We start from the raw sequence: 18342 nt of genomic DNA, 5'->3' as shown, positions 1-18342 counted from the left end.
CTGAGTCAACCTCAAGCACAGGGCCTGTAGCACTTTCTGGGAAAAGTGTCTGTATCAACAGGACACCTTAAAATATATATATTTTTAGAAAAGCAATGAAGTCATGAAAAATGTGGGGTTAGATGTGCTGACCCACCGTGCAGTTGAAAATCCACATATAAGTCAGCTCTCCGCATCAGTGGATTCCCAATGCAGATAGGGACTAGGTACTTTTCTCCTACTACAACCTGCAGGAATAAAGAAGCTCTGCCGAAACCAGTTTGGCTCAGTGGATAGAGCATCGGTCTGCGAACTCAAGGGTTCTGGGTTCGATTCCGGTCAAGGGCATGTACATTGGTTGTGGGCACATCCCCGGTGGGGTGTGTGCAGGAGGCAGCTGGTCGATGTGTCTCTCTCATCGATGTTTCTGGCTCTCTATCCCTCTCCTTTCCTCTCTGTGAAAAATAAATAAAATATATTAAAAAAAAAAAACAAAAAACCTCTAATTTTTGACTTCTCTTACCTGATCAAGAGTGTGTGTTTGGGACTTATGTGGTGGCAGCTCTTCCTGCAATGTTGCTGGTGCTGGGGTCTTTGGGAAAGAGGACTGTGACTGGACTGGATGCATTTGCATTCTATAGCCATGAGAGAGAAAAAGTTAAGAATTGAAGGGAAAAAAAGATTCTTTAATCATGAAAATCTCAGCCAGCTACTGCCTTAATTTTTAATGTGATTTAATTGGAAGTCATCAATACTGGGAAGAAATTGGCATTATGTGCATCTAGGGCATAATGTAGTAAGTATATGACCACTTATTTAGTGTTTAACTAGACTGTAAACGCAAACAGTAAAAATTCAGAATTTGGGACACTACATGAGAACTGGCCAGGGCTCTTTGAAGACAAAAGAAAACAATACAATGATTTTGGGAATGCTGTAAAAGAGACTAAATAGACATTATAACCAAATGTAAATACCTTGATTGGATCTTGAACGAAAAAAAAAATCCGAGGGACAGTAGAGGAGGGTGGGGATAGGGGAGAGAGATCAACCAAAGGACTTGTGTGCATGCATATGAGCCTAACCGGTGGTCATGGACCGCAGGGGGCTGGGGGCATGTGTGGACTAGGGTTTGGAATGGGAATGGGGGGGGGGGGGGAATGAGGACAAATATGTGATACCTTAATCAATAAAGTAATTTTAAAAAATCAAAACAGCCGAAACTGGTTTGGCTCAGTGGATAGAGCATCGGCCTGCAGACTGGAAGGTCCCGGGTTCGATTCCGGTCAAGGGCATGTACCTTGATTGTGGGCACATCCCCAATAGGGGGTGTGCAAGAGGCAGCTGATCGATGATTCTCTCATTGATGTTTCTAACTCTCTATCCCTCTCTCTTCCTCTCTGTGAAAAATCAATAAAATATATTAAAAAATAAATAAATAAATAAAAACAAAGAATCATAGCTATAAAAGACATTTTGGGAATAACTGGAGCAATTAGGACTCTATATTAGATACTATTAATATCCTTTTCCTTGGGTGTGATCAATAGTTTAAGATTGTGGTCCAGGACAATGATCCTTATTCTTAGGATATGCATGTGGAAGTATTTAGGGGTAAAGGGTCATGTTATCTAAAACTTAATTTAGAATGGTTTAGGGAAAAAGGCAAAACAAAAACAAAACCAAAAAACAACCAAACCAAACCAAAAAAACAAACCAAAAAAACAAAAACCCCAAACATATCTAGAGAGGTAGAAAACAAATATAAAAAAATGGTAAGTGCAGGAGGGTTTGAAGGTAAGGTTTTCTTAGGTTGGTGCTAGGGAAGGGAATGTAGGTTTTTAAGTTGGATAAAATTGGTTTTATGATTAGGTCTCGTAACTTTAACTGGTATGAGGAATAAAACTTGAATATGATGTCCTATTGCCCTGCAGGGTTTAAGGGACCTTTTTTTGCCTTAGTCAGAATATATATGAATTCAGAAACAATGTTGAAGCCCTTGATTACAGCTCACAACTGTGGCCATAATGTTTCTAGTGTTAAAATCTAACTAAACAGTCACTTCAATGTCAACTCATTTTCATGAGGGGGAAAAATGTCAAAGATAAAAATCAAACTTCATGGCTAATACATTTCCATTAAGTTGCCATATCAATGATTCAGATGTTCTTCTTGGTCCCAGAAGACCTCTAAAGTTTATCTTTATTCCTAAGGCCATTTTTCTTTTAAAAACTATCATCTACTTTTTTTTTTTTTTTTTCAGGGAAAAATAAATCAAATGCAATCTTACCCTGATGGTCTGTATGTTTCTTGAAAAGGTCTCCTTATTCCACTTCCAGTGCCTATTTGTTCCATCATTACAGCCTGAAAGTGGCCCAGGCCCTCTTCCTGACAATGGTAGATGGGGCCCTCCTGAGAGAGGCCATTGGGCTGGGCAGCCACTGGATGGTGAGGCGGGTGAGCAGCCACAGGGGAAGAATATGCCCTGGGCTGGAGATGACTGGCTGGCTGGTGAGGTGTATAGGAAGGCCTTGTTTGTAGCATCACACCCTGAGGTGGAAAAGCAGATGAACCAAACCCCATCCCTGAACTCAGAGGTGATGGAGGAGTCCCATAAAGATACTCGCTGGCTGACAATGAACTCTGTTGCTTGGTAGCTGCATTATGGTTGTCCAGGTCTAAAAATTCTTTGGGACTCTCTGGCCTCTCCATAGATTCATCTGGCTTCGCTTCCTCTGGACCAGGATTCTGCCCATCAGTTGCAATGATCTTAGCAGCCACTGCATCCATGCAGGTTGGGGAAGTTAAGGCAGCATTTAGTGTCTCACAGCCTTGTAGATTAGCCATGGCATTCTTATCTGAGAAGAGGGGTCTTGGAGGGGGTGGCTGGTTAGGTGGGAGGCCACTTGGGCTTCCCAGGGGAGAAAGGTGTCTCTGCCAATCAGAAAAGTCCTGTGGACATGTGTAATAAGGAGTTCGCTGATAGTGATGGTAGGAAGGCTGAGGTGGTGGCTGGTAGGAATACCTCATTCCTTGGTGGGGGCGATAACGGGGAAAGACTCCAGAATGAGGGTTGTTAGTATGAAAGCCCCTAGAGGGAAAATGCTGAAGATGTGATACTGAGGGTTTACCTCCCATCACAGGGCCAAGGCCTTGCAGGCCTGAACTGATGTGATAATGTGTAGCTGAATTTGGGTATTCCAGGCCAGACATGTACAAGGGAGAAAACTGACCGACAGTTCTTTCCATCAAATTGGGGTCTGCATTGGGAGGTATAGCTGGGTTCTGTTCTGAACATGAAATGGTTTCCTGCAATGTTTTACCTCTGGGGCCCTTCCCTTCTGATCCACAAGTGGGTACTTCAACCACCACTCCATTTTCAGACAGAGCTCCTCTATTTGCCAGAATGGAGAGGTCCCCCATACATCCCTGGGCTGCTGGGCTGATGTAGCCACTCTCCGAGGGCCAGGTATTTTTGCCCTTTGTTGCCTGACAGTTGTTTTCAGATGCTGAGGAGTCATTTTTGAGCTCTGGGCCTTCTGCTTCCCTTTCTTGTGGCGAACTCTGCTTGCTACTGTTGGTCGGTAAGGGTGGTGTAGTGTGAGGTAGTTGTCTGAGGTACACCCCCTCTGAGGCACCAACTCTTTGTGGCTTCTCTAGCCCAGGTAAGGGATCTGCATAAGAAAATGGAGAACAAAAGAACAATTCAATAGCTGAAATGATACCAATGGAGGTAATAATGAAAAGAACATGATAAGCAGTCAGATTAAGGGGAGTCAGGGTTGAGGTGGATGTGTAGTCATTCAAGCCTCAGCTAGAAAATTTGAGAATCCCTGAAAGGAGTCACGATGTCGAGACCCTTATACACTCCCTTGCGTAGACCAGGAGGCAAGATCTAGCAACTAAACAGCTACTCAAAAGGTTTGCCAAGTAATAGAGATGTTCTTCTTTCTGTGTTGTCACCAAAGATTAGTAGATGGGTGTGAGATGACTCATGACTCATGGACTCCAACTAGATGCATGTGGAGTATGGCAGGAGAGTATGGTTGTTATAGAAGAATTGCAGACCAGGCTGGGAAGCTCTAAAACTTGACACAGTGAGAAGACCAGGGAATGATGGCTCACAGGAGGCCAGTCCCCAACCTGTGGCCTATCAGAGCATAAGCTCCACAGTGGCCTTATTTTGTCCCCCTCCACACCCTCAGTATTTGCACAAAATGGGAATCAATATTTATTGAATGAAATAAAAAATCTTATTAAAAAACATTTAAAAAATTGATTTTAAAGAGAGAGGAAGGAAGAGGGAGAGAGAGGAACATCAATGTGAGAAACATTAATCGTTGCCTACTCCACATACCCCGACTGGGGATCAAACCCCGCAGGCCTTTTGGGGCACAAGACAATACTCAACCAGCTAACCCACTCTGGCCAGGGAAAATCTCACTATTCTTCATTCTGAGTACATATTAGTATGTGCCCAGGGAATAAAAGGATAGAAATAGACTTTAAAATATTGAAAACTTATTTCATATAATGATAAACTTCCAGGACAAGAAAATTTAAAGGCAGTTTGATGTCAGGATTAAAAACGTAGATGCAGCTGAAACCGGTTTGGCTCAGTGGATAGAGTCGGCCTGCGGACTGCAGGGTCCTAGGTTCGATTCTGGTCAAGGGCATGTACCTTGGTTGCGGGCACATCCCCAGTGTGGGGTGTGCAGGAGGCAGCTGATCGATGTTTCTAACTCTCTATCCCTCTCTTCCTCTATAAAAAAAAAAAATCAATAAAATATATTTAAAAAAAATAAAAATAAAAATAAAAACGTAGATGCAGCTCTACCTAGTTTGGCTCAGTGGATAGAGCGTTGGCCTGGGGACTGAAGGGTCCTGGGTTCGATTCTGATCAAGGGCACATGCCCGAGTTGTGGACTTGATCCCCAGTAGGGGCCGTGCATGAGGCAGCCAATCAATAATTCTTTCATCATTGATGTTTCTATTTCTCTCTCCTCTCCTTTCTGAAATCAATAAAAATACATTAAATAACAACAACAAAACAATTGTGGATGCTGGATCCAGTCTGTCTGGGTTCAAATCTCAGTTCCTCCACTTACTAGGTAGATCAGTACAAATCATCCACTACCTTTGTATCTTGGACTTCCCACCTGTAAAAACAAGACTAATATAAAATTAGCTAACTAGAAGACTTGTTCTGAGAATGAAATGAGTTAATATACCTAAAAGCCTCAAAAAAAGTGCTTGGCACTCATTTGTATAGTGATCACTATTGCCAATTTGGATCTTTGGATCAAAAACAATACCATGATTGGACCAACCATGAGTAGTTCAAGAAAAAGAGGCTGAAAAATCAGTTTATATTTGGCTTGATATTGTGTAAAAAGATTATTCATGAATGAACAGCTTAGAGGGTCAAAAGTAGGATAAAAGTGACTAAATTACCTCGGTCATTTTCAGGATCTTCTATTTCACTGTTATCCTGTGTCCTCCCAAGGTTTCCCAAGGCAGGCTTGGGGGCTGACACACTAACTGATGCTGAGTGAGCTCCCTGTGGAAAAGGGCCAGGTAAATGTGGGGGAGCAGGCTGTCGGGGGTGGTAAGGCACACCGGGCAGGCAAACACGTGAGGAAAGCTGCTGCATGGCGATCATCTCTGGGCTGTCCATCATGGAGTCCCCTCCTTGCACCCCTCTCAGAACCTGGGAGGGTGCTCCAAACAGGGGACTCGGTGCTAGAGGTGGCTGTAACCGATGCCCACCAGATTTACAGTGTGGTCGCATGTACCCTGAAGAAGGAACACCATGAGGTAGAAAACTTGATTGTTCAGTCCACTGGTTTGGAGGAAGAGGTGGTCTCATCACTCGGGAATCCATCATGTGACCAAGAGTGTGAGGCAGGTGGGATGGTCCTGGCCCCATGAGGGGCTTTTCATCTGGCCCTAAAGGTCTTGGGTTTGCAGCACTGTGGTTCCCATTCCAGACAGCAGGGTATACTCGATTCAGGTATTTGTATGATCGGTACATGTGGCTGGGAGGAATTTCTGAGCTTTCAGGAAAGTCTGGGGGTCGGGCTTGAACCCCTCCAGGCCTGGGAGGAATCAATCCTGGCTGGAATTGAGTTGGGGGATACATATTTCTATCCTGACTGGGGCCACTCATCTGCCCAAGAGGCAAGGAACCAGGATGTGATCCCATGTTAGAAAGGTGCCTCAACCCCCCACACATTTGCTTCTCTTCAGGCGTGCCCAGCCTGGGTCCTCGATGCTTGTTAATTCCAACTGGAGGCTGGCAACAAGAAAAGAGAAGACAGCGGCATTCACCAGACCCATAGAATCAGGTATCTCTTGTAATGTGCTTCATCTATAGATTCTATAGAATAGGAGATAATTAAATTTAACTTGGTTAGACACTGCATTTCTAAAAGTTACCTTGGAGACTCTCTATACCTCCAGGTAATGAGCAGTTTGCTTACCTGCAAGGCAAAAGGTGGCTGCTGCTGCATAGGCTCCCCAGGGTGTGTTTCTGGGACTCTGGAGGAGACATATATACTGGCAGGATCTGATCCTCGAAGATGGCCAAATGTTCCTGGTTCTGCTGGCCTCTGGAGGGTATTGAGTAAAGGCAAGGAGTGGGGAGGGGAAAGGAAGAATAGACATTAGAAAGAAAATAAGGACTTTCCTGCCGAAACCGGTTTGGCTCAGTGGATAGAGTATCAGCTTGGGGACTGAAAGGTCCCAGGTTCGATTCCGGTCAAGGGCATGTACCTTAGTTGCGGGCACATCCCCAGTAGGGGGTGTGCAAGAGGCAGCCGATCGATGACTCTCTTTCATCGATATTTCGAACTCTCTATCTCTCTCCCTTCCTCTCTGTACAAAATCAACAAAATATATTAAAAAAAAGAGGACTTTCCTGAAGATGAACATAACAGCACAGAGTAGTAGTAGTTCCAGAGCCCAAAACACTTTTCCTCTCTAGGAGAGACAAACATCTGTTTATCTTTTCCATTATTGCCCCCTCACTGATAAGAGCCCTTTTAGCTAATATACCCCCCTTAATTGTCTTCCACCATGAAATTTGAATTATAGATAGGCTGTATATACTATGTATTATATGTTGCTCTGTGCTTTTTTTTTTTTTTTTTTTTTTTTAAATAAATCCTCACCCAATGATATATTTATTGATTTTAGAGAGAGGGAGAGGTAAGAGGAGAAACATTGATTGGTTGTCTCCTGTATATACCCTAAGGATTGAATCCACAACCTACCAGGTATATGCCCTGACTGGGAATTGAACACATGACATTTTGTTGGTGTACAAGGTTGGGGCTGTACCTCTGTGCTTTTATTTATAATAAGACTTGAGACATTTTTATTCAACTTCCCCTCCATGTTCATAATGTGTGGTTCAAATGATTAAGAGACAGGATACTATCTAATAAAGAGGGAATATGCTAATTGCTACCACACCCTCAAAAAAGGCAACACCCACAGCCACAAGATTGCAGCGCCCAGTCCCCTCAGCCCTGCCCAGGCGACAGGCACGCAGCATGGCCGGGCCCATTCCCAGTTGGGTCTGTCTGCTCTGCATACCTACCTCCAGAGCCCCCAGCTGCCCAGGGCTGGCCCAAGGTGCAGGCAAGCCTTGAATGGCAGCTGCCCAGGCAACGCCCAAGATGTAGGCATAACTCAGATGGCAGCTGCCCAGCTGCTTAGGGCTGCCCAAGGCTCAGGTAACCAGGGCCAACTGAGGCTTGCGCTTTCCCCTGATCCCCGGTTGCCTCCCACCCCTGAAGGCTCCTGGATTGTGAGAGGGGGTAGGCTGGGTTGAAGGACAACTACCATCCAGTGCATGAATTTTCATGCACCAGGCCTCTAGTTTAAAATAAAGGAAGAATAAAGGAAGGACAGATGAGGGGGGGAAAAAGTACCCATATACAGCAAAATTATCAGGGAAGAGAAGCCAACTGAAAAGGCTTTACTTTCTTCTTAATTCACCAATTAGGAGTAACCTCAGCAGAATTTCTGCTATTTCTTACCATCTGATTTAAAAGGGGTGCCTGGTTGGGCATCCCACCATAATGCAGGGGACGAGGAAGGCCTTGGTTACTTGGTGTGCCCACCTTCGGAGGGAGCTGTGTAGAGCTGACACTCTGACCAGCCCCAGAGGAGGGAGCTCTGCGTGCAGGTGGCAATGATTTTCCTCCATTCTCCACTGGCTGTTGTTTCCTGCTGGGCCCTTCGGAGTCCCTGGAGCGGGTGCAAATGTGGCTTCCACCACTTCGCCCAGCCCGACTCCGTCTCTTCTCCCGCTTTTCATCCTCTCTGATCCAAAATTCTTCATCTGTGTCTCCATCTTCGCCAGGAAAATGCTTCATCATTGCCCGATGGAAACACCTCTCTAAATTATCCGACATCTTGGTATACTCTACAGGAAGATATAAGAATTGCCCTCCAGCTACAGTTTTTATAGGCCACAAAGACAATTGTCCTACTGATAAACAAAAGATGCTATTGGGGCAAACTGAGTTTCTGAACTAAGAGGCTATAGGCTGCATGGCTGATAGTAACTCTAGAAACCATTAGATTAAGCCAGTAAAAATACTAAATATAATCACTGAATCTGTTTAGGTTTTAAACTAAGGCACTCTAAGCCACTGCACGAATGACTCCAAGTTTCCATACCTGACCCATATATACTCATAGACAGCTAATCAAGTATGCTTCCCAAATGATTTAAGAATCAGCTCTATTGCCGAAACCGGTTTGGCTCAGTGGATAGAGCATCAGCCTGCAGACTGAAAGGTCCCGGGTTTGATTCCGGTCAAGGGCATGTTCCTTGGTTGCTGGCACATCCCCGGTGGGGGTTGTGCAAGAGGCAGCTGATCGATGATTCTCTCTCATCGATGTTTCTAACTCTCTATCCCTCTCTTTTCCTCTCTGTAAAAAAATCAATAAAATAAAAAAAAAAATAAAAAAAAAAAAAAAAGAATCAGCTCTATCTAGGTAGAGTTATCATCAGTGGTACACTGTGTTAAAGAGGCACAATAAAAATAACCTAGACTGGCCTGTAGGAGAATGAGAAATAACCTGAGCCCAGCTGCCACCAGTTGCACTCTTGTATTGTGAGAGATAGGAGAGAATTCCTGACACATATTGTGTAAGTGATTAGAATGGCCAATCACAGCGCTTTTATTTATTTATTTATTTAAAATATATTTTATTGTGCCCTTGAGCAAATCAAATTCGGGACCCCCCCAGTCCATAGGCTGATGTTCTATCTACTGAGCCAAAATGGATAGAGCCAGAATGTATATTTCTAAAAGGCATTTTATTCTTGGTTACAATAATTCAGCCAATGTGCACCCAGAGCAAACCCCTGCCCCACTTACCACTACTTTCCCCATTATATTTTCGACAATTCCTGAACATTGTCTTCATGTCATTTACAAATTCCTCCTTGGTACAGTATAAGCCTCCATTTAGTTTCTTTTCCATGCTTGAAATATCCATTGGGACCTAAAACAGGACACATTTAATTACAATATGCTGGAGAAAACATCTCATAATCAATATATGGCAAAGGGATCATGCTGTTTTGAGTTAGTCAAAAGCCTGGTGTATACGATCAGCAACCCTGACCCTCAAGGAACAATAAATAAACTCAAGCAAAACACAACAACAAAAAGCAAGAGCAAAAAACAAACATCATGACAGGTGTAACTGCATAGTAGGTTTAGCTACCTTAATAATTTGATAATAGTTTGGGGCATATGATTCATCCACAGGTTCTAAAAAGGGCCAGGAATCCTTGTGAGCCTTTACCACATCTAGAACTGAGAGCCAAAGAAGAGAGCTTAATAATCTCACATAGGAGTACTTTTATCAGAAACATAATAGTTGAGAATGGGACTGACCTTTATACATGGCAGTGAAATCATCATCCAACTCAAAGCTGTAAATCATAAATAAAAAATCAATAGTAACTTTGATCTCTCTTTAACTCTCTTACTTTAAAAACAGACATAGTTGGTTGCACCAAGTTTTGGAATAGATCCAATAATTTTTATTAATGTTAAGTTTATAACAGTGGTTAACACACCAGAAAATAATTATGAATTACCTAAGGGTTAGCATAGATGACACAAAACTTATTATGTTAGTTATTTAATAGCACATTCTTTTCCAGGTCTTATTTTACTCTAATGAGTATTTGTGATATAAAGAATAATCAAAAAAAGCATAAAAAAGAATGAGAAGCTCATGAAGATAGAATATTACCTACCAAAGAGTATTGTTTTAAGGATTAAATGAGAGAGCACTTAGCACAATGCCAAGTGCTTAATAAATGTTACAGGTTGCTACTATTAGTATCATTAAATACTCACAGATCTTTAATCCTTTTTTCTTCCCTCATGGGGGAATTAGGGTCCAGGTGGGAAAGCTCTGGGGGGAGCTCCTTGCCTTGAGCCAGCAGCCATGCCCTTTCTTCCCTGAGCTTTCTCCTCTTAGCTCGGTCTACAATGGACACAAAGCATCATGGTACAAGTGAGTTAAGTAAGTACTCTCTACTTAAGATGTTGATTAAATATCCTTATCATTGTGAGAGAAGGAAGAAATAAAGATCACAAAGTAGTATCATGAAGTCACCTGTGCTTCCTTTGCCTGTCTCTTTTTGGTAATTATGATGATTCTATAGATGGAATACTGTTTCATCTTAGTCATACTGTGTTCAAGTAGAGTGATGAGGGTGATAAGGCAAGCACTTGAATGTGAGAGGGAAAAGAGCAAGGCTGAAGAATAATGAAATTAGAAAAAAATAAAAAAATAGATGACTGAATGAGGGGATTATCCTTGTCACTTCCTTTTTCTCTCTAAAAAGCAACATAGTGTTGGCTTGGTGTGGCTCAGTTGGTTGAACATGATCCCATGCACCGAGAGGTTGCCAGTTCAATTCCTAGTCAGGGCACATGCCCAATAGCAGTCAATTGATGGTTCTCTCTCATTGATGTCTCTTCCCCTTGTTCTTTTCTCTTTTTAAAAATCTATAAAAACATATTAAAAACAAAAAAAGTAACATACATTTTTAGGGCCAGACTCTCAAATCAAACATATACAGGATTTTGCAGCGTTGGTGGTATAGTGGTGAGCATAGCTGCCTTCCAAACATATACAGGATTTTATATGTTTCTACAAGTTCTCAAGATTTACAAAAACATCCATGCACTTCCATAGTATATGCTCTTCAACCAATCCTTAGACTGGCAGCTGACCCTTACATCTGGCTGGGAATAATGGAAAACATGCCAGCTGGAATTGGCATAGAACTGGAAGGCAGGTATGATTTTTTTTTCTTTTTCTCATAGATATGTCCACAGGGCACTCAATGCAAGTAGGGAATCGGACAGTCAGGAGAAAGAGAAACACAAAGGGATGAAGAACAATTTCAGACACAAAAACGGAAGGGAGAAGCCAGGATAGATCTTGTTTTCTCCCCTAACGGATAGGCCCCTTGTCTTCTATTGCTATCAGCATGACATGATTCTGCAAACAGTGTTTTCCTTGTTAAGTTCCATTTGACTTGTAATACAGTATTTCTCAACTTAATAATCCTTTTCTAGTTGACTGCAACATTTTTGCAATTTATAATAGTAGAGGCCCAGTGCATGAAATTTGTGCATCTCTCTTTCTCTCTCTCCCCCTCAACCCAGACTGCAAGAGGGCCAGTCCAGGCTGAGGGGCCCTGCTGGTGCATTATCAGGGTTGGGGAGGGACATGGGAGAGCTCTAGGGTGTGTCTGGCCCATCTCGCTCAGTTCTGATAGGTCAGACCCCAGCAGTAAGCTAACCTACTAGTGGTCAGTGCATGTCATAGTGAGCAGTTGAATGGCCTTAGTATATTAGCAGCATATTAGGCCTTTATTATATAGGACTAGAGGCCCAATACATGAAATTCGTACAAGGGTCTTGGCCCTCCTCTGCCACTAATGTGGCCCTTGCTGCCACTTCTGCTTCGGCCCCCGCAGTTTTGTCTAGGAGGTCATCCGGAAGGACATCTGGTCTAATTAGCATATTATACTTTTCTTATTATAGGTTATAATGACCATTCTTTGAAAAACTCTTCTTATGCATATGCATATTCATGAAAGCCCTCTATGATACAAATTCAGCAGAGGAATCGCTAGATAGAGAATAACAGAGGCATAACAGAGGCATTATCAAAGTGCTATAGCTATTAAAGGTTATACTATTTTTTCAATAGTGATTTTAGTACCTCATCCTCAGGAGGTATGATAAAAGTTAGCATTTTGCCAAACTAATGGGTATGACATGGAATTTTGAAGGTTTCATTATTTTTTGTGTTAATCCTCACCTGAGGATATTTTTCCCATTCAATTTTAGAAAGTGGAAGAGATGGGGAGGGATAGAGAGAAAAATAGTGAAGGGACACATGGAATGTCCACCTCTTGAGCCTGTAACCGAGTTCTGTGTCCTTGACCAGAATCGAACCTGGGACCCTACAGTCTGTGGGCTGACATTCTATATACTGAGCCAAACTGGCAAGGGCTCATTTTAATTTTTCTGATTCAAATGATAATGAACAAATTTTCAGTTTATTGGCCACTAAAGCAAACCTCTCCTGTGAATTTCCTGCTTGCATACTTTGACCATTTTTCCCTGTGGATTTCAGAATTTTCAAAACATATTTTCATTGATTTCAGAGAGGAAGGGAGAGGGGAAGAGATAGAAAAAACAATGATGAGAATCACTGATCGGCTGCCTCCTGCAAGCCCCCACTGGGAATGAGCCCAACACCCGGGAACATACCCTTCATCAGAATTGAACTCTGGACTCTTCAGTCCACATATTAACGTTCTATCCACTGAGCCTGTCTAGGGTGGATTTTGGAATTCTTACTGATTTGGATAAGTGCTTTAAATAATCTTTTTGACTAGTATGAAAACTTTCTTTTTCTACTCCATGGTTTGTCTTTTCTCTGTTTATAGTGTTTTTGCCATATGTAAGTTTTATACAATTAATATATCAATCTCTACTTCCCCTATGCTTTCCATGACTGAACACTCAGTGCTGGAGTTCATCTAATTCCCTGAATACATATTCCAGCCTGCTGATTTTAAAAATAATTAAAAAAAAATTTTTTTTTTCAGTTTGAAAGGTGTGTTTAATTTTTTTATCACTTAAAAAATAATGCCCAAATATAAGTCAAATGCAAAAACGTATAATACATCTATAATTAAAGAACCCTTTCCCAGGAATGCAAAATTATTGAGACGTGTTTATTTTCCCTCTTTAAAAAAAAAATATTTTTATTTATTTTTTACAGAGAGGAAGGGAGAGGGATAGAAAGCTAGAAATATCGGAGAGAGAGACATTGACCAGCTGCCTCCTACACACCCCCCACCAGGAATGTGCCCGCAGCCAATGTACATGCCCTTGACCGGACCGACACTCTATCCACTGAGCCAAACCGGTTTCGGCTATTTTCCCTCTTAAAATGGCTTGTCCAGGTAATATATGGCTGCAGATGGTAAATTCACATCACTCTCTATATTGCTTCCCTCCCTAAGTCCACACCACTGTGCTGCCGGCCCTGGAAACAGAATACATGTAGGCCTTACAGATCCAGGGCCCAGTGGACAGACAGGCTCTTGTCTTCCATGCTGTCAACCATGTCTTTGATCGCATCCCAGTCGAGCTTGCTGAGGATGCTCCCAGTGCTCTCAGAGGCACTGTCCATGCTACCCTCCCCAGTAGGGGACACTGGCTCTTCTTCAGTTGGTGACAAATCTTGTAGAAGGGAACTGTGACTTCTGTGAAGAATCTTGCAGATGTCTGAAGGCACTAGTCAAGGACTGACCACAGTCTCCTCTCTCTCATCCTCTGCACACACCTGCTCCATGTGAGGGCCAAGCCCAGCGCTCCTGTACGATTTTGAATGCTGTAGACAGGGAGCAGCAGAGCCTTTCCGGAAGGTGACTGGAGAGTGCACACCTTTTCTCCGTGCCCCTAGGGCTCCACCAGCTTTATTCTGGGTAAAAGTGACAGTTATATGTGGACAAGGTGAGCTCTAAGGTTGCTAGAAAGATTTCCCTTTTGTAATTTAAATTCTTTATTGTTTAAAGCACATGTGTCAAACACAAGGCCCTCGGGCCAAATCCGTCCCGCCAGGCCTTGCAATGTGGCCCGCACCGCGCTGTCATCACTGCACTCCACTGCGTTTCCATCACAATGACAGTTTATGACTGTTCAGTAAACCATTCGGCCCGCGATTTAGGCTGGATTTTAGATTTTGGCCCCTTCTCTGATTGAGTTCGACACCCCTAGTTTAAAGTATTACATGTCTCCTTTTTACCCCATTGACTTCTCCTTGGTTGTTCTCATCCCCTAGTCTGCTGATTCTTATTGATGTGTACCTAAACTGTAACCTGGTTTTAAGTTATTATTCCAATAATCATATTTTACATTTGTAAGAGTTCTATTTGTTTCCTTTGAATCTGCCTATATATATATATATACTTTTAAAGTATATTTTATTGATTTTTTTTTTTTTTTACAGAGAGGAAGGAAGAGGGATAGAGAGTTAGAAACATCGATGAGAGAGAAGCATCGATTAGCTGCCTCTTGCACACCCCCTACTGGGGATGTGCCCGCAACCAAGGTACATGCCCTTGACCGGAATCGAACCTGGGACCCTTCAGTCTGCAGACCAATGCTCTATCCACTGAGCCAAACCGGTTTCGACTGAACCTGCTTATATTTTCATCAAGATTATTTGCCCCTTATATTTACAATCACTTTTTATATTTGACTAGAGGCCCGGTGCATAAAATTCATGAGCGCGCACGTGCGTGTGTGTCCCTCAGCCCAACCTGTACCTTCTCCAATCTGAGATCCCTTGAGAGCAGTCAGATACCCCTCTCACAATCCAGGACTACTGGCTCCCAACTGCTCACCTGCCTGCCTGATCACCCCCTAACCACTCCACTGCCAGCCGTATCGATGCCAAACGGCTCTCCTGCCAGCACGATTGCCCCTAACTGCCCTTCCCTTCAGGCCTGGTTTTTCCCAACTGCCCTCCCTTGCCACGCTGGTTGCCACTAACTGCCTTACCCTGCCGGCCTGATTGCCCCCAACTGCTCTCCCCTGCCAGCCCTCTTGTGTCAACATGGGGGGGGGGCATATTGTGTGCTAGAGTGACAGTCGACTTGCATATTATCTTATTATATAAGGTAATGCCAAATATATATAGTCTATTGCATGTACCAATTATTATTCACAGTGATGCATCCCATTATACTTTCGAAATCTAATTTCTTTACAGGGATTTTAGCTATGGTTATTCTCCCTGGAGAAAAATAGAGGTTCTCTAGACTGATTACTCCACACCCATAATTCAAATTAATAGTATGCCCACTAACTAACTGCTGTTCTTTATTTCCCCTAAAAACAGTTCTGGAGGAAATTCTTCCCTTAGGCAAGATTTCTCATCTATATATATAAAAAGGCAGTGACTGTAACAACCAAAGGCTCAACTGAACACTGGAAGTCAGTTCTGAAGTCAGGGCTGGGTTGCTGTGGCAACCCAGCACTGACTGCTGAGGGGGCTGCTGCCTTGGAGAGAGGACTGGAAAGAGAAGCAGAGTTTGATCAAGTCTTTGTGGCAACTGTTGATCAGCCCTTGTCTCTCTCCTCTCCGGCCTGGCCAGCAGTAAGCCTCTTTCTCTCCAGGCCTCCAAGGTGGCTGCTGATCAGTCCTGCCTCTCTGACTGGCATAGAAACTGACCGATCAGAACCTAATCTGGTTGAATTGCCAAGACAGAACCTAAGGTGGGGGTTGAGGAAGGGTTTTAAGGCAGTTGGGGTGAGATCAGGCTGGCAGGGGAGGGCAGTTGAAGGCAAGATCAAGCCAGTAGGAGACGGCAGTTAGTGGCGATCACGAAAGCAGGCAGGAAGAGGGGTTAGGGGCAATCAGGCAGGAATGCAGGTGAGTAGTTAGGAGTCAGCAATCTCAGATTGTGAGAAGGATGTCTGACTGCCGATTTAGGCCTGATCCCAAGGGGTACCCAAATGCAGAGGGCACAGGCTGGGCTGAGGGACTCCTCCCACCCATGCATAAATATTGTGCACCAGTCGACAGTAGTATGGTAAAAATTCTCTTTTTAAGAGCACACCTGAAATGTTAACTAAGGAAGGAAAATTTTAAGGAACTGAGTTTCAATAATGTCCACTTCATAATGACTTAGCATGAATATTAATTTTATAATCTAGTTTTGTACAATAGTATCCTTGGCCTTTCCCCTTTTTTAGCTTTAAAAAAAAATTGGTAAAAAGACATAAAATGTATCTTTTAATAATCCACTCATCTGCTGATGGCATTTAGGCTGTTTCCAAATCTTAGCTATGGTGAATTGTGCTGCTATGAACATAGGAGCACATATATCCTTTCTGACTGGTGTTTATATTGTAGTTTCTTGGGAGATAGTCCTAGAATTGGGATTTCTGGGTCAAATGGAAGTTCCATTTTTGATTTTTTGAAGAATGAATATACCGAGTGACCAGATGATTATGTGTTCAGAGATCATAATCATTTTGCCACTCAGTGTATATCCTATATAATAAAAGGCTAATATGCAAATTGTACCCTTGACCAGGAGTTAGACCAACAGGCAGGCCGGCCAACCGCCCATGTCCCCTCCCACTGGCCAGGCTGGCTTGATCCCACTCATGCATGAATTCATGCACCAGGACTCTAATACAGACACACAGAGTGGTCAGATTATTATGGGTTCAAAGATCATAATAATCTGGCCACTCAGAGTGGGGATTGGTAAGGTATGAACACATATAATACCTTAATAAAAAAAAATGAGAAAAAAAAAAAATCTGGCCACTCAGTGTATACGGTTTTCCACAGTGGCTGTACCAGACTGCATTCCCACCAGCAGTGGAAAGGGTTCCGTTTTATGTACATCCTTGCCAGCACTTGTCTTTTGTTGATAGCCATTCTGACAGGAATGAGATTGTACCACATTGTTTTTTTGATTTGCATCTCTTGATTAGTGAATTTGAGCATGTTTTCATGTGTCTCTTGGCCTTCTGTATGTCCACTTTTGAAAAGTGTCTATTTAAGTCCCTTATCCATTTTTTAATTGGATCATCTTCCTTTTATTAAGTTGTATGAATTCTTTATAAGTTTTTGAGATTAGGCCCTAATCAGATATAACATTGGCAAATATGTTCTCCCATACAGTGGTTTTCTTATTGTTTTGTTGATGGTTTCTTTTGTTGTGCAGAGTTTTGTATTTTGATTTATTTTCTCCTTAGTTTCCATAGCAATCAGACAAGAAGAAATAAAAGGCATCCAAATTGGAAAAGAAGTAAAACTGTTAACTATTTGCAGAAGACATAATATTGTACATAGGAAACCCTATAAAATCCATAAAAAAACAAAACAAACAAAAACTACTAGAATAAATGAATTTGGAAATGTAACAAGATATAAAATTAATACCTGGAAATCTACAGCTCTTTTATAAACCAATTAGAGGTCCAGTGCATGAATTCGTGCACCAGTGGGGTCCCTCATATTGGCCTTTGGGATCAGGTGGAAAGTGGCTCTCCAATATCTCCTGAGGGATCCTGGATTGGTAGAGGGCACAGGCTAGGTCAAGGACCCCACTGCTACATAATCAGCACCAGGGAGGGTTGAAGGAGACTGACCAGCAGGGGAGGGAGTGCAGGACACTACAGGGCATGTTGGGCCCATGTTGCTCAGCCTGGATCAGCCAGACCCCAGAAACAAGCTCACCTATTGGATGAAGTATCTGCCTCCTGATGGTCAGTGCATGTCAGCAAGTGGTTGTGTGGCCTTAGCATATCATTAGCATACTGGAAGCCTGGTGCATGAATTCATGCACAAGTGGGATCCAGCTGGCCTGCCCAATTTGGGCCCATTGGCAGGGCCAGCCTTGGGGAGGGACTACAGGTAGTTGGTCAGTGGGCCCCACACCTGACCAGGGAGGGGGGCGCGGTAATTGGGGGAAGCTGATTAGAGCTGGAATCAGGTCGCTTGGCTGCCGCAGTTCACATCATAGTCACCAGTTTTTCTGGTCATTCTGCCATTCTGGTTGCTGGGCTTTTATACACACACACACACACACACACACACACACACACACACACACTAGAGGCCTGGTGCACAAAATTTTTGTGCACGGGGGACGGATAAGGAAGTCTCTCAGCCCAGCCTGCACCCTCTCTAATCTGGGAATCCTTGGGGGACGTCCAACTGTCCATCTAATATCCCTCTCACAATCTAGGACTGCTGGCACACAAC

General features: G+C 43.0%; 1 protein-coding gene across 3 annotated transcripts in view; it reads right to left on the bottom strand.

The window, feature by feature from the left end:
• Positions 1–18342, bottom strand: part of LOC118729257 (cat eye syndrome critical region protein 2) — a 204106-nt gene that overhangs the window by 5199 nt on the left and 180565 nt on the right. For 2 of the 3 annotated variants that reach the window (XM_045588537.1, XM_045588538.1), the window contains exons 9-17: positions 10374–10503; positions 9903–9940; positions 9730–9821; positions 9378–9504; positions 8025–8413; positions 6462–6590; positions 5434–6274; positions 2270–3653; positions 503–614 (exon numbers count right to left, since the gene is read on the bottom strand). In XM_045588537.1, coding sequence (XP_045444493.1) covers positions 503–614; positions 2270–3653; positions 5434–6274; positions 6462–6590; positions 8025–8413; positions 9378–9504; positions 9730–9821; positions 9903–9940; positions 10374–10503 — 3242 coding nt within the window. The remainder of the gene's footprint in view (positions 1–502; positions 615–2269; positions 3654–5433; positions 6275–6461; positions 6591–8024; positions 8414–9377; positions 9505–9729; positions 9822–9902; positions 9941–10373; positions 10504–18342) is intronic. The other variant, XM_045588539.1, reaches the window with a different exon arrangement.

Source organism: Pipistrellus kuhlii, unplaced genomic scaffold (assembly GCF_014108245.1).
Source record: "Pipistrellus kuhlii isolate mPipKuh1 unplaced genomic scaffold, mPipKuh1.p scaffold_m20_p_3, whole genome shotgun sequence".
Taxonomy (NCBI): Eukaryota; Metazoa; Chordata; class Mammalia; order Chiroptera; family Vespertilionidae; genus Pipistrellus; species Pipistrellus kuhlii.
Note: the sequence above shows the minus strand (reverse complement) of the source record. Positions and strands in the feature narration are given on the sequence as shown.